The following is a 15031-nucleotide window of genomic DNA, read 5'->3' as shown; positions in this document are numbered from 1 at the left end:
AGTAAAACCTCCTGGTTTCTTAATTAAGCCCAAACAGTATGCATGGTTCACAATCAGAAAAATTACTAGCACGGGAATGGTCTAAAGAGAGTTCAGAATGTTTTAAGAAGATATGATGGCAATTAAATGCTTGATTAGACCACATCACTGTCTCTGCTTCTGCAGCCTGGAAAAACATTAGAATAATGCTTTTCACATATTCTTCCAGTACTTAGGACACTGGAGAACTCTTAATTCTATTGATTGTATAAGGAGAATATTTTTTTCAATTAGTCTAGAACATATAGAAGTTCATAATCATAATTTCTAACAGAAACATTCATGCTCCCGAATTAAATAACCTATTTATTGCTGCTGTTCATGAGGAATTTTGTACTTTAAAAAAAAACCTCGGTTTCTGATTTAAACGTTTAACACTTTCTGTCTTAATTTTAAGGCACATTTCAGTATTCAAAGTGCTGAGGAAAGTATGAAAGTATCCCTTGTGTCTCCAAGAAAAGTTTGAAATTCTGGGGGGTTTAAAATATCTTTTACCTGAGTCTTTGAGCAGGTGTCCATGTTGAATATTCAATTCTGTTGCAAATGCTTTTAAAAGATGACACATGATATTTCACTCATTTACATTAACTACAGTATTTTCTCCCAGATCATGCTAAAAATGAAATGCTCAGGGCACCTTCTCAGTGACCAAATGTTCCCCTGCACACAGGGGAGACATTCCAGGCTTGCTGGACTCAGTGGGCAGGTTTCCACTGGAGCTCAGTGAGTTCTTTATCAGAATTGGGTGGTTTAGTTTATGTATGCCTGGTTTATAATTCATATTTGGTCTCATGATAGGTGTGGGGTAATGCTTTGACCAATTTCAGCAGTTGATAGCTGGGCCTACCCACATCTGTTACAGATGTTCTGTATAAAGTTATGCATTTGCATTTGTGCCAAGGAAACCTGTTCTGTAGGACTTCAGTAGGTCAAGGTGGTAGCAGCTCCTCAGTAAATTCGGTGCATTTGTAAAGCTTTCTGTCAGCAGAGAACAAGCAGCAATATCCCAAAGGCATCAGCTTCTGTGGAAATTAAAGCAGAAGGTCAACAAAGGTGGCTGAGTCACAGCTCTCTTCCAATTCAGGGGATGTTTGTGGACAAATCTTCCTGCTATTTACTGAGCTCCACCAGCTGGTAAGTGACTGCGTGTTTCTAAAAGCCTTTCTTGTAAAACGTTTAAAATTTTGTGAATGGAAAAAGGGTTTCAAAATGTTTCTGACTAATCTCCTTGCCTGGAGAAGAAGGTATCAGTATTTGTACAACTGCAAAGATAAATTGATGAGTGTGCTGTTGATTTTGCTGATTTCAGAGTACCTGGACAAAAAGAATCTCCTCCGTAAAAACATCTTATGAAATAGCATGATTCACACAAAAAGTGAGTAAGAATTTATGGTCAGCCATATTCTCCAGCAGACACACAAAGGAAAAGTTCCCCAGATTAGTTTTTAATAATACTGTATAAATGTAATTAATTTAAGCTGGGAACAAGGTAGGGAAAGGGGACAGTAAGCTACTTCTCTCTTTTATACTTACACGGCTTAAGAGCCGTTTTTACACAGCTCCTCTGAGTCTAAGAACTCGCAGTGCTCCCGAGTGCTCCCTGAAGTCCATCGGAGGTGACGGACAAATCGCGACTGACCGTCCTGAATGCACGAAATGCATTTCAGGGCACAGAGGAGCGCCACTGCCCTCTGTCATGGCTCTCTGGCTTTTATGGCCGCGGCTGTCGGCGTTGCGGGGGCTCTTTTCCGCTGCCGAGCCCGGGAAATGCCCGAGAAATGCCCGAGAAATGCCCAGCAGTGCCCGGGAAATGCCCAGCAGTGCCCGGGAAATGCCCAGCGGGGACCGGGAAATGCCCAGCAGGGACCGGGAAATGCCGAGCAGTGCCCGGGAAATGCCCAGCAGGGACCGGGAAATGCCCAGCAGGGACTGGGAAATGCCCAGCAGTGCCAGGGAAATGCCCGGGAAATGCCCAGCAGTGCCCGGGAAATGCCCAGCAGGGACCGGGAAATGCCCAGCGGGGACCGGGAAATGCCCAGCAGTGCCCGGGAAATGCCGAGCAGTGCCCGGGAAATGCCCAGCGGGGACCGGGAAATGCCCAGCAGGGACCGGGAAATGCCCAGCGGGGACCGGGAAATGCCCAGCAGTGCCCGGGAAATGCCCAGCAGGGACCGGGAAATGCCCAGCGGGGACCGGCGGGACCGGGGAGCGGGGACCGGGCCCGCCAGGGGGCGCCGTGCGAGCGCAGCGAGCTGCTGAGGGGAGCGCCCGGGACAGAGGAACGTGGGGACATGGGGACAGAGAGACATCGGGACGTGGGGACATGGGGACAGAGAGACACCGGGACGTGGGGACATGGGGACATGGAGCAGCTCCCTGGGCACTCCTGGCACACCGGGCCACACCGGGCAGTTCCGTGGGCACTCCCTGGGCACACGCGGGACCCGCGGCAGGGGCAGCTGGCAGGGCAGTCCCGAAACCCCAGCCCTGCCCCGCACTCCGCCTCCCCACTGTAAAACCACGGCCTTTCCCCTTGGCCTTCCCTGTCCTGCTCACCTTGGGCCACCCTTGGCCCACTTTGGTGGCCGCTCTTGGCTGCTCTTCTGCCCTATGGCATTGCTTCCTCCAGGAAACAATCCTTCACGGCTCTCTTATGGCAGAGTGGCAGGAAGTTTTGGGCCAACATTCAGGTTGTTTTCCTGGCTTAATTTTATTTTTCTTGCTTCTTCTCTGTATCAGTACTAAATAATTATTTTCACAAGGCTCTGAGCCTGCAGGTTTGGGGAGCCAGGACACAAATGCAGGCCTGTGCTACAGCTCGCTGTACTGTTGGTTACATGACACAGCCGTGCAGAAATGAAGGGAGGCGATGATAAAGTCGTTTAGCTCCTTCCCTCCAAGCCTGTTCCTCTCTCCCTGTCCCTGTGGGAAGACAGTGTATCCCTATTTGCCTATTCCCTAGTTAAAACTGTTCATATGAGACTGGTTCTTCAAGCCAGATAAATCTCAGCCGGATAGGAGACAAGTTAAGACTCTTGTCTAGAAAAAAAATCACCTTGGTGAGTACATTGCCATGCTACATTCTTGCAGGTGTCACACAGATGTTGTTCTGAGGTTGCTCAGTTGTGCCTGGAGCTAAAGTGAGTGCAAGCCAGGGCTAGGATTGGGGTGTGTAAAGGAGCATCCTAATGGACATTGGCTGCATCAGAGAACAGCTCTGTTAAGTCTCACATCAGAAATCTGTCCTCCAAGTCCCACACTCTGCTGTGATTTTTGATAATTTTCTGCCAAGATCACAGCTGCAGTGTTCTCGGTAAAGAACACAATAGAATGTACCAAGCAGGGTAGATTCTGAAACCAGCGACAGCAGCTGCTCTGCCTCCCCTAGCCAAAGCAGGTGGTGACTGTGGGTGGGAATATGGAGAATCCTGTGGAAAGTAAGAAGTGTGGAGGCATGGAAGGAACTGGGAAGGGGGAGGGTGGAGTGTTACAGAATGAGCCCAAGTGAGATCCAGTGTGATGGTGATATAAAAATGTAATTTATAGGAGAGCAGGAATCACTAGGTTTGTGGCTTTATAGATCCAGGATTGATTTTTAAAATTGATTTTTCTGCACCTCTTGGAATTATTTTCTTGTCCTCATTGCTATTCAAAATGTCTCTCTATGTCATCTGATAATTTCATCAATTACAGTCTCTTCTAAATCACAGTCAAAGTCTTGATCTGAACTCTAACACAGCACTACCATGATCCATTTTAAACACATTAAGTACCTTTTCCTGATCAGTAATTTGCTATTTTTATTCCTTATTCACAATTCTTAAGCCAGTTCTCAAATTATGTGGGTGCTGTTATGTCAAAAGAGATGTGAAGTAGTTATATTCAGAATTCTGTGATTCAGTCTTCCAAATGTTTGTTTAAAGCCAACTATGTTGGTTCTGTTACTTTCCTTTTTACTCACTGATGTTGTAAGTCTATAGGAAGTTCCCTTCCTTATAAACTCCAGGGTACATGTAACTACTTGAGTCTGTTATCCTTCATGTGTTTCAGCAGCTTTTTGTGCTTAGAATTTGTTTGTAGCAGGAAAAGAGACATATTTACAGAAAGTAATTGCTATGATCGTTCTTTTTCTGAGGTTTGTTCTCACATTTGATTCTGAGACTGCTGTTTTCTGTGACTTTTTCTGTCGTACTGAGGAAAGATGACTTCAAATCAGCTTTTAAATGGAAAAAAATCTTGTATTTTCTGTCCTTCTTTCACCAATATCTACGTGGGTTAGTTTTCCAGATGTACTTCACTACCTTTTTTTACAGTGTTTTTACTCAATTTTGTACATTTGATATTTAAAATGTAACAGATGCAGATTATGTAAAAAATCTCATACTGGGGCTTGGTAGAGGTTGACCTGTGGCTTGTGGACACTTGTGGTTTCCCAGTCTGCAAAAGATTGAAAACCACTGGTTTAGCTCCCCAGACTGACTTCCTCACATATCAGGTGAGGCTGTACCCTGGGCCTGGTTTGGTGAATGCCTCAGATATGGCTGCATGGCTCCTTATTGCTTTCAGGGATGTGTTTTTTATCTGTTTTCAGGAATCTGTGTGAGCCATTAGGGAGAGAACTAGATGTGATCCCTCACTGTATGCACAAGGAGTTTGTTTTTGATGTGTTTGTACAGTGGATTTTAATCCCCATCTGCAGCATTGCAAGACTGTGATTAGCATGGCTTGGCTTTCCTGGGGCACCTTTCTCCTAATAAATTAACTCCCACAACTTTCATATAGAACAAAAGCATATCATTGACCTTGCTTTGCAGACACCATCCAGCTTCTTACAGTTCAGAAATTCATTGTTCAACCAGAGATATAAGTACAGCCAGAACTACAAATCCACAAACAGTAATGACATCTCCACCAACAGGTTATTGCTGTTTCCTCACAGGGTTGCAAACATTCCTCAGTGGATGAGCCAAAGCACTCCAAAGAAGGGACCCAAGTGATTTAACTGCTGACAGCCACAAGGATGGACTTGGAAGAATTGGAGTTGAAAGCTACTCTGCCCATCCTGGGTAAAATCATGCAACTTTTTTTTTTTTTTATGTTAAATTCATGGCCATGGTATTTGAGTGCCTGCAGACATCTTGACACGTATTACTGAACATCTGGGCAACAGTATCCCTGTCTGCCCCAAACTGCTCTAGGACAGATTGGTTTTGTAATGCCATTCCTTAACTGTTAAAGCCTTTAAAAGTGAATTTGGTGTCTGAGGGACTAATCAATCCCTCACCCACAGCATATGATGCTTCTTGAAACCAGCCATTTCATCAGCTTTCATGCACTGATGTATGTTTTTTTCTCCATTTGAAGGTGACTGCATTATTGAAGCAATGACACTGGTGCTTGTGAGCCCAGAGTGATGTGAAAGCCTGGCTTTGGCAAGCAGGACAGCTTGACTTGGTAGAACAGGATCCTCTTGACTCTTTCTGCCTTTGTCTAAGGTTTCAGGTAGGGTCCCTCTCTTGTCCTTCTCTTTATGGGTGTCAGGTATTATTTGTCTTTTCTAGTCTCTAGTTCTGCTGCTATCTGTGAAAAAGTTCAAGAGTATACCTGGAGATCAGCAATTATCAAACTGCATCATCCACCAGTAAAATCAATTTACACCTACTCCCATCTCATTAACTTTATCCTTTACTTTCTCAGTCTGCTGAGGTTCAGGGTTACAAAAGATCTGGGCCTTCCCTATTTCTGAAATGGCAGTTCCTCTTATTGCCTGATATTTCTTTTGGGAAAGTGACATTAGAATTAAACAGAAAGACCCTTTCTCAGTGCTAGGCTGTAAATGAGAGAAGTGAGGTCAAAAACCAAAACTATAAACTACTCAGAGAAACAAATCAATCCTCTGCTAGGCACGGTCCACTGAGTGTACAGGAGCTTCATTCAGGGGTAAAAGTGGAAATACAGCAGACCTGGAAAAGGCATTCACAGGAAGAAAAGGACTAATACAAACTGAAATTCATCTGTGCTCTGGAATATCCTTTCTTTAAGCCCCAGACAACTATTACTTTCATCAAAGCCCACTCATCCTATATTTTACTTCATTTCCTTCTTCATGGCTCATCCTGAGCTCATCTTTCCTTCAGCTCCCTTTGCCCCTTGCTGCTGGCCTTCTGTGCCAGGGACATCCTATCTGATCTGTTGGAAACAGGGCTGGCAGTAAATGCTAAGGGGAAAGACAACTTTGGTCTAAACTGTTTGTCTCCTTGTTCTACCCAAGAATGCAATGAGGAATCTGCTGGGGTTTTTTCTGAGAGTTTTGGTTGAAGACTCTTAAAAATTTTCCCATATTTAAATGAAAAGGAGGAAAAATAAATAAAGATGGTTATGAAGGTATGTTATCTTCAAAACAGGGATTTGGCCAAAGTTCAGCCCCTGAGAGAGGTAATCTAGCTGTATGATAGAGAGAGGTAATCATGATGTTGAAGATGTGCATGCAAGTTAGAAAAAAATGGTGCTTACAGGCAATACAGATCAAGGAACTTAAGAGCAACTGTAACTACTGGAATCTGATAGAGTGCTCCTGAGGGGCTGTACCAAGATTCATCACCTTTATTAACACAAGATGTCAGGTCCTGCCCTGTGTACAGTCACTTTGGTCTTTGGGAAACTCTGGGCTTTCCTGAATCATCTTATGACCAACCTGAGATTCATGTCAATGTCCCATGGCAAAATCTGAAGAAAGAAACAGGAATGAGTCAGACATGTCAAACAGCTCTCTACACCTCTGAATTCCAGAAAAGGAGACAGCCCCAATGTGTTCTCAAGGTCTTATCACAGAAACTAATTCACAGCTTGTACAATGCCTACTAAATACTGAGAAGGGCAGGAGAATTCAGAGGAGTGGTGGCTGTGCAGCTGCATGTTACTTCCTGAAGTCTGCAACAAAAAGGCAGACTGAAGGAGCTGGGGCAAGTTCTAGACAGGATTTGCAGAACACACTTGGCCAGTTAAACAATTTGTTTGGCCTGCCAGGAGACCTGACTGTGGTGTTTGGATGAGTGGGTGCCTGAGAGAACTCCCCGTGTCTTCCACCAGCTAGTGCAGGTGAGATGTCCTCCCAGCCAGCACATCCACACACCTCAGCTGTGCAGCTGCCAAGAAAAGTGAGGTGTCACAGTCAGGGGAGAGTCAGAGCAGAGGGAAGGTAGATGAGAAGACAAGGAGGATGGAAGAGCAGAGGTAGTGACAGAGGCGGCTCTGGTAAGGTATGACAGAAGGTGCAGTTTGAACTTGCTAAGCCTACTCACCCAACTGCTGCAGCAAGGTGTTCCAGCCAAAATCCTACGGTACCAGGGAAACTGGGCTGAGTCACCAAATTCACTCCTCTGCTGTTTCATGCATCACACCATGCAACACCTGACAAAGTCTGCTTTGTTTGGTTTTGTCTCTGGGGTTCCTGTGGGGAGGCTCTGCCAGGTCCTTCCTTTTTAATAGGTACAGTCATTTTCTGCTGCTTATTTATAGCTAGTTTGCCCTTATACTTAAATCATCCCTTATCTCTCCAAGTTCTTTGCCCTGCCTGTTGATGTATTGACACACAACAGTTACATCCACTCTGGCTTCACAGCCTAAGCAGTAGTTCAGCCTGTCTAGGAGAGCTGAGTTGCACACACTGTATAATCAGAGTCTTTCACATGACAGCTAAAAATCCTGTGGACTTTCTGGTACCTTTCATTCAGAATATTTAATCAGTGTCAGTCCCTCCTGAGTCCTTTTGTAGCAAAGCATGTTCTTTGCAGCTCCCTTTGCTGGAAGGATAGGAACCTCAAGCCCACAAATCAGTAAGACTTCCATATGCTTGGAGCTGGGCATGTGTGCAACTGTTTTTCTGGATCAAGATTAGAGTTCTCACCACCTGACAAGATTCAGCTTGTGGTTTGTGAAGTGCTGCCAGTTTGTCTGGAATTAAAGATTTATATAAAATATCAATTAAACAAAAAAGGCTATTCCCTGTTCCAGGTTTATGTGTGTATTGCATTAATTAATAACATAGCTTGTATCACACTTCATGTCATGTGAGAGTTGCTCTATGTTCCCAAAGAACTGACAACTATCTATATGCAAAACCAAGATGGGAAGGCGCAAATAAAGGTGCAGAGATGGTATTTCCAGTGTCAGGAAGGGGCAAGCACCTCTTGATCTCTGAATGTAGTGAGTATTCACTTCACCACCGATGCTCTCGTGTATCATAATGCTTTTTCTGGGGATAAAATGTTGTACAAACAATTACAGGGGAGCTTAAATGGAGTGGTAACAAATTTTCTTGTCTTCTGTATTGCTGATTTCCAGCCTGCAGTGACTGACACCAAATTTTATGTGTAGGGATCCGCCAGAAATGTCAGGACAGGAATTCCTGGCTTAAGTCAACTGACCCCCCGAGGAGTACTAAAGGTCTGACAGGATTCTGAGATGACAAGTGCAAATCCAAAGCTGCAGGTTTTTCTCAGCAGAACAGAAGCGCGGTGAGGAAGCAACACCGCGTGTCCTTCCGCAGGGCTGAGCGGTGGGAGAGGAGGAGCAGCACGGGTGAGCGGCTCAGCAGCGGGAGCGGAGGGCTGCGATCCGGGCTGCGGGAGGCAGAGCCCGGCCAGGGGCAGCAGGTGCCGCGGGTCAGCCCGGCCGTGCCCGGAGGAGGAGCGGGGCGCGGGCCGGCCCCGGTGCGCGCGTCCCGGGCGCGGGGCCGGGCTAGCGGGAGGAGGGCAGGGCGAGGGCGGGGCGGTTGGCGCGGCTGGCCCGGCCCGCCGGGGAGGAAGGGAAAGGGAAGGGGAGCGGGCTGCGCTGTTGCCCTTTTAAGCGAGCGGGCGGGCGCAGGAGGCCGGTACAAAGGGAGCTCCGCCGTGCCCCGCCGGCTGGGGCTGCCCCGGCCCCGCCATCTTCCGCCCCGCAGGCGCGGCCGGGGCCAGGGTCGGAGGGAGGCGGCGGCAGCGCAGGCCCGGGCCCGGAGATGAGGCCAGGATGTCGGTGTCAGGGCTCAAGGCCGAGCTGAAGTTCCTCGAGTCCATCTTCGACAAGGACCACGAGCGCTTCCGCATCGTCTCCTGGAAGCTGGACGAGCTCCACTGCCAGTTCGTGCTCCTGCCGCCGCCGCCGGGCTCCAGCCCGCAGCCGCCGCCGCCGCTCACCATCCACTGCAACATCACGGTGCGGGGCCGGGCAGGGCCGGGCACGGCCCGCCCTCGCCATTGTCCGCGGGGCGCGGGGAGGGGGCGCAGCCCCGCGGGGTGACTCAGCACGGGGGGCCGCTCCCCCGGGGCTCCGGCCGCGCTCCCCGCTGCCGCCGTAACTAAAGTTACGGGGGGCGGGCGGCGCGGCCTCCGCTCTGCGCTCCCGGGGCTCCTCCCGGCGTCTCCTCCGGGGGACCCGGGCACGGGGGAAGGACGCGGGCCGGGGCCACCGCCGCTTCGGGGCCGGGAGCCGCGAGCCGGAACAAAGGACGGCCGGCCCCGGGGGAGCAGAGAGGCCCCGGGGGAACGGAGGGGCCGTGCCGGCCCGCGGGGCTGGCGGGACAGCGGCGGTGTGAGCGCAGCCCGGAGCGGGCCGGCGCTTTACCGAGTGCGCCACACGGCCGCGGCCTGGGGCGGGCCCGGCCTCCCCCGAGGGGCCGCGGCCACGCGGAACTTGACCGTGCCGGAGGGTAACGCTGAGCCCTGCTCTGCTGCCCGAGGGCCCTTTCATCCCAATGGTGCCTTTAAACTTGTCACGGGTACGAGCAGCCGTGTCCCAACTGGGGTCTGTTGCCTGCCGAGGGCTTCGAAGGTTCGCCTTTCTGTGGGATTGTCCCCCTTAAATTCGTTTGGCTTAATATTTTTTTAAATGTGTGGAAGAGAAGCCGAATAAAACGTTCAGTGTTGTGTGACACGGTCACAATCCTCTGGTTCTTTAAAAGTTTAGGGCCTAAACTTGCAGGAGGATCTGAATATATTGGTATCTGTGACTCATGTACAGGAAAGTGCTGGAGGTTCATTTACGTTGGGTTGGTTGCAGTTATAAGTGAATTTAAACGCCTTATCAAGATTCAACTGAACAGTGACGTATATAAAAACTTCAGGTGAAAATAGCAAGTTTGTGTTTAAGGAAGATAAATTCTACTGCTTTTTTTGTCTTTGTATGAAAGTTTCAAACACCATGGTGGTTGAAACATTCATGTAAGGGTGAATATTTTACTACTGAAATATTAAAATGTGTATGTAAACCAGGCAAGTCTAATAATAATGATGACCAGATTCTCACTTGCCTTAAAGTAACTTCATTAAGTTAACGATGGATTGTTAAGTGGATCTTTCAGTTTTCATGGTTAACTGTTAGGAGAAGTCACTTCTGTGGTCATGGGACAGGTCTGTGTTTTACTGGATACTGGTAAGGTAAAAGATTCTGGGGTTTTTTGGTAAAATAAACAAGATGCGTTGGTGTTCTTGTTTCCATGACCCATCAGATGATGGATTGTGTGACTTCCTATAAATATTTTTTATTCTGTAGAGAGTGTTCCATTGCAGAGAAATTTGGTGTTTTGTTTCCACACAACATGATTTATTTCATAAATGTCTCTCTAAACAATAACATGAAAGGTCTGATGATCGTGCACCCTTAGCTGCCAGTTGAATTTTCATGGGTTATTTCTTCTTTGTCAAGTCACAGCTAACAGGTAAGCCTGCAGTAAGACCTGAAGTTGTGCCCAGGATTTGTGCTGTGGTGTTTATCTACTTCTGAGACTGCTTTCATTGTAACTACTTTTGATAGTCATTCTTATTGGGAAGCTTGCTCTCCATCAGCTGTAGGCCTTTGGTTGAGGTGTGTCTGAGCAAGCAAGAAACCACGTAGGTCACTGTTGTCGTGTTTGTGTTAATGAGGAAACAGTGTCTGCAATCTGCTGTTACAGTCACTTGCCCCAAAGGTCAGGAGATCTTTCACATGCCATTACACTTGTGGCGTATGAACTTGCAGAAAGAACAGGAAAAGTGCTGTTTGAAACCTCAGAGCTGAGACTTCTGCTTTGATGAAAGGCTGTGCCTGAGTTTCTTGAAAGTTCTGTTTACAGTTGTGTGTGAGCAGCTTGGTGCTTTCCAATGTTGACTAATTTTTTTTCTCTTTGAGGCAGGTGGTATTTTCCCCATCTGTTAAAAATAAATGTGATAGGGCAACCTGAGATACAGAGATATAGCTCCCTTGAAACAAATAGGCAGCAGATGATAGAGCCAAGAAGAGAAAGCTCATCTCTGGGCTTCTGTCCTAGTTCTTTGACACACATTTTAGAACTATTAAGTGTCACAAAAGTGATTTTTTTATTTTTTTTTTCCCTGCCTCTTCCCATTGAATGGAGTCTCTCGGCCCTGTAACTCCTGATTTCCTCTAGGTATTTTGGAGGTTTTTGTGGGTACTGTAAACTAGAAGACCCTAAGTCTTGTTTACTGTGCTTCAGTGGCTCTGCAGGTATTGGGGAACTAGAACTTCAAATAGTAGTAGTAGCATGCAAAGACCAATAAGCTATAAAGTTGTTGATAAATATGGTTTTTGGGGGAGACTCTGCATCAGAAGCTGCTTAGTGTTCTGGATTTGCAGAGCAAATATGAAATTTTAACTATTTGCTTCTTCTAGCCAGTTTAACCCCTAGGATACTGATGCAGCCAGGGTATTTCTCAGCAAAAGCATACAGTGGGTTGTGTCTGAATGTTTGAGAATCCTATTGAGGAGGAAGAGTAAGCACAGAGCTCACTCACCACTTCTTTTCTTGTGGTTCTGTTAGCATACCTTAATATCTGATGTAAAATGACAGCTGTCTAGCAGCATGTAGAGATACTGAGGTTAGGGGATGGAGAAATATCTGCTAGGGAAGGATGCTTTCAGTAGCTAAAAAGAGATCTGATAACTAATTTGGCTCTGATATTCCCAACAAATCTTTTTTTCTCTCCAGCCTAGAGGGAAGAGAGAGGTGAGGGAGCATATGTGCTTAGGAACTGTATGGATATCCACGAGTTTTCTAGACTAAAATTCACGGTTTGAGAAGTCTGCCACTGGCATTTCTGACTGAGATTATTTGCTGATTGTCTCTGCTCTATAAATTTGTAGAACTATCAAAGTTCAGTGTTGGCTGTAGAATCTCAGGGATACTGTATCTGTGACACTGAACACTGCTTGAAATTAAAGCAAGACACATTTTTACTTGACAGCTCTTCTGTTTATAGAGTGGCAGCCAAACTTTGTCCAAGTCTGTCCTTCACTATTTCTGGTAGTGACCTGTATTAGGGCTTACATGGTTAATCAGATTGTTTTAAAAGAGGCACTTCAGGGTGGAGTCACCCCTGTCAGAAACATTGCTGCTTATTCCTGAGAACTGTCTAATTATTGAACTTGTTCAGGCTGTGTACCTTCACATTCCCATTTTGTTATGCCAACAGCAGTGTCTCCATTTGGAGTTTTATTTCTGCTTTTTCTCAGGTTTCCTTTTTAGTTAACAGCACTATTCCAGTTGATCAAGTTCAATAAACCTTGTCCTGTTCCTCATGTGTTTTGAAATAGTATCAAGCTTATGGACTTACTTGGAGGAGTGTGTTTATTGAGCATGACTTTAGGCAAGTGTCCTTCAATACAATCTCTGGCTTCAGTTTGGTACCTTGTCAGACTTAGGTTGTAGTATTGCAAAGGGTGTGTTAGAATTATTCTGCACTGAAGTCTTTTCCTTGTTATTTCAAGGAAAAGGACTAGTCTGGATTGTTGTAAAACATTATGTATTTTCTATGTCATCTCTTCAAAGAGAAACTGGATATTAATATCTCTCCACTCATACACTAAATTCCTGTTGAAGTTCTGTATCCTCAAGTGACCCTTGCAGGTAGAGTGGGGGTTTGTGCCAATTCTGAGTGAGAGCAGGTTTGCCCTAAACAAGTACAGGGCTGTGATGTGCAGTGATATCCTTCATACTTCAGTAATTCAGTCCAGGTGATGTGGCTGACTCAGTAAACTCCTGCTTCTCTGTTGGAAAGAAGCAGCTTCTGCTTCTGCTGAAAAATGCCCTGCTGCTAAATTGGAGTTAGAAGCTGCTATGAAAGACTTGAAAAGGTTGCTGCCTGCAGATAACTGCAATTGATGGGAGAAGACTTTATTTTCCCTTAAAACCAGAATGGATGAAAAGATATTAGCTGTGAAGCTTTTGACAAGCTGGGTATATACAGAGAGTGAGTGTATTTGAACCTGGGACAGTTCTTCAAAGGCATAGGATTTTCATATTGAACTTGCCCCTCACTAATGCTTAGGCAGCTGGTAACCTTTTAAAAGATTATTTATTTGTACAGAGAACTAACTACACAATGAATGAGGCATTCTATTCCAACCATGGATTTTTATTTTGTTTTAATGCATCATTAGACATTCTGTAGTGAGGTTGAGACCTTTGTCTTGCAGCATATGGATGCCAGGACTGTATGAAAGCATACACAGCTTTATCTTGAGAATATGTACTTTTTAGCTAGGATTAGATAGACTTGATTTTTAAAAAAGGCACTCATGCAAACTTAACATGATCAGGTTTAGTATTGTTTTATTTAGCAAACCAAAATTAAGCTAACAAAAAAAATTACTAAAAGAGTAGTGAGGATTTTGATTTCTCTTATATCAAAATTGTAATTGGAAAAAGAATATCACAAAAAGGAGTAGGCAGGATCTTTTGTGTCTGGAAGACAAGACCTTTATTTTACCACAGTCTGGTTGTGTGATGTGTGAAAGGCTGTAGCCAGTACTTCAGGACTTTAAAGATGGTTCTGTCCTCCCTACAAGCTATGAAGTGCTCATAAAATATCCCAGAAAGCCACAGTGGTGGACTTCAAATAGAAATGCTGGCATATGTTGAGGTCTCAATGTACAGTAAATTGTGCTCATTTCCAGTGGCTTGCTTGTGTGAGTTGATGATACAGTAACCTCAGAACTGGGATTGTTGTGGTCCTTGAAAGAGCTCTCTGTGCACTTTGATAATTCAAGAAGATTTGTAGAAAGAATTACATTCTTTTTACTTAACAGCCTTCCTCCTGTGAGCTGTTCAGGAGGTTTTGTGTATTGATGCTTTGTTGATATCCTCAGCATGTTTTGAAAACTGCACTTGGTAAGAAGGAGGTGTGATGGTGTGCTGAGCACTCTGAAATAGTGTAGTAGTGCTGCTTCTTGCAGACCAGCAGAGGCTGTGTGCCTCGGGAGGCAGCTGAAATTGAATTTGCTGCATTAGGGAGCTGGCTGGCATGTGAAAATTCTTAGTGACTTCTTGTTGATCTGGACTATTTCCCAGTCTGGTTTAGCTGCACGAGCAGTTGTCCTGGCACAGCACTGAATGGGAGCTGCTGGGTCCAGACAGAGCTGCAGGCAGGGTGGCACTGCTGGGTGGCACTGGGCACTGACCTCTCTGGCCACAGTGCCTGGGGTGGCCTCTGGGCCTCCGCCCTGCCTGGTTGTTACACTGACAGCTGCTCCACACTTAACTGCCAGGAGTTTGTTTACTTGAAAAATCTGACTCCTTCCTGGAGACTGCAAGATGCAGAAATGGGGACAGTTCTCTAAATAGTATTATTAGGCAAGAAAAAGGAGGTGAAATTTCTTGATAGGAACAAATGTTTATAGAAGTTGATTAACAGAAATGGCTACTATTTTAGTTATGCCTCAGTGTAGACTACTGTTCAATACTGTCAGGTTGTTTGCCTTTTTGAGGTTTTGAAAGGTTGTAAATGCCTGAGTTCCTGGCTGGAGTATTAGGGTTTTTTTTTTCCTCTAAATGGTAATATTCCCTTTTTAAGAGGCATGACAGTTGATGATTTAGTATGTGTTCTACTGTGTTTCTTCAGCTACAAGCTATGTAGGAGAAGCAAAAATGACCCTTCACCAGCTCCTGGGAGACAACTGGAAAATTGAATGACTGATTATATTAAGAAGATGCTGTTTAGCATTTATATCTTCAGTCAGT

The 15031-nt window shown here is 45.7% G+C and overlaps 1 protein-coding gene across 4 annotated transcripts in view; it reads left to right on the top strand.

The window, feature by feature from the left end:
• The first annotated feature begins 8805 nt into the window (after positions 1-8805).
• UBE2Q2 (ubiquitin conjugating enzyme E2 Q2) overlaps positions 8806-15031 on the top strand; it is a 45125-nt gene continuing 38899 nt past the window's right edge. For 2 of the 4 annotated variants that reach the window (XM_088172351.1, XM_088172350.1), the window contains exon 1: positions 8837-9234. In XM_088172351.1, coding sequence (XP_088028477.1) covers positions 9049-9234 — 186 coding nt within the window. In that variant the 5' untranslated portion in view covers positions 8837-9048. Of the gene's footprint in view, positions 9235-9757; positions 9797-15031 lie in introns of those variants that run through there. The other 2 variants (XM_014879191.2, XM_014879192.2) reach the window with 2 other exon arrangements.

The sequence above is a fragment of the Sturnus vulgaris genome, chromosome 13 (genome assembly GCF_052056855.1).
Source record: "Sturnus vulgaris isolate bStuVul1 chromosome 13, bStuVul1.hap1, whole genome shotgun sequence".
Classification (NCBI taxonomy): domain Eukaryota; kingdom Metazoa; phylum Chordata; class Aves; order Passeriformes; family Sturnidae; genus Sturnus; species Sturnus vulgaris.
The sequence above is the reverse complement of the archived record's forward strand: the minus strand, read 5'-3'. Positions and strand labels throughout refer to the sequence as shown.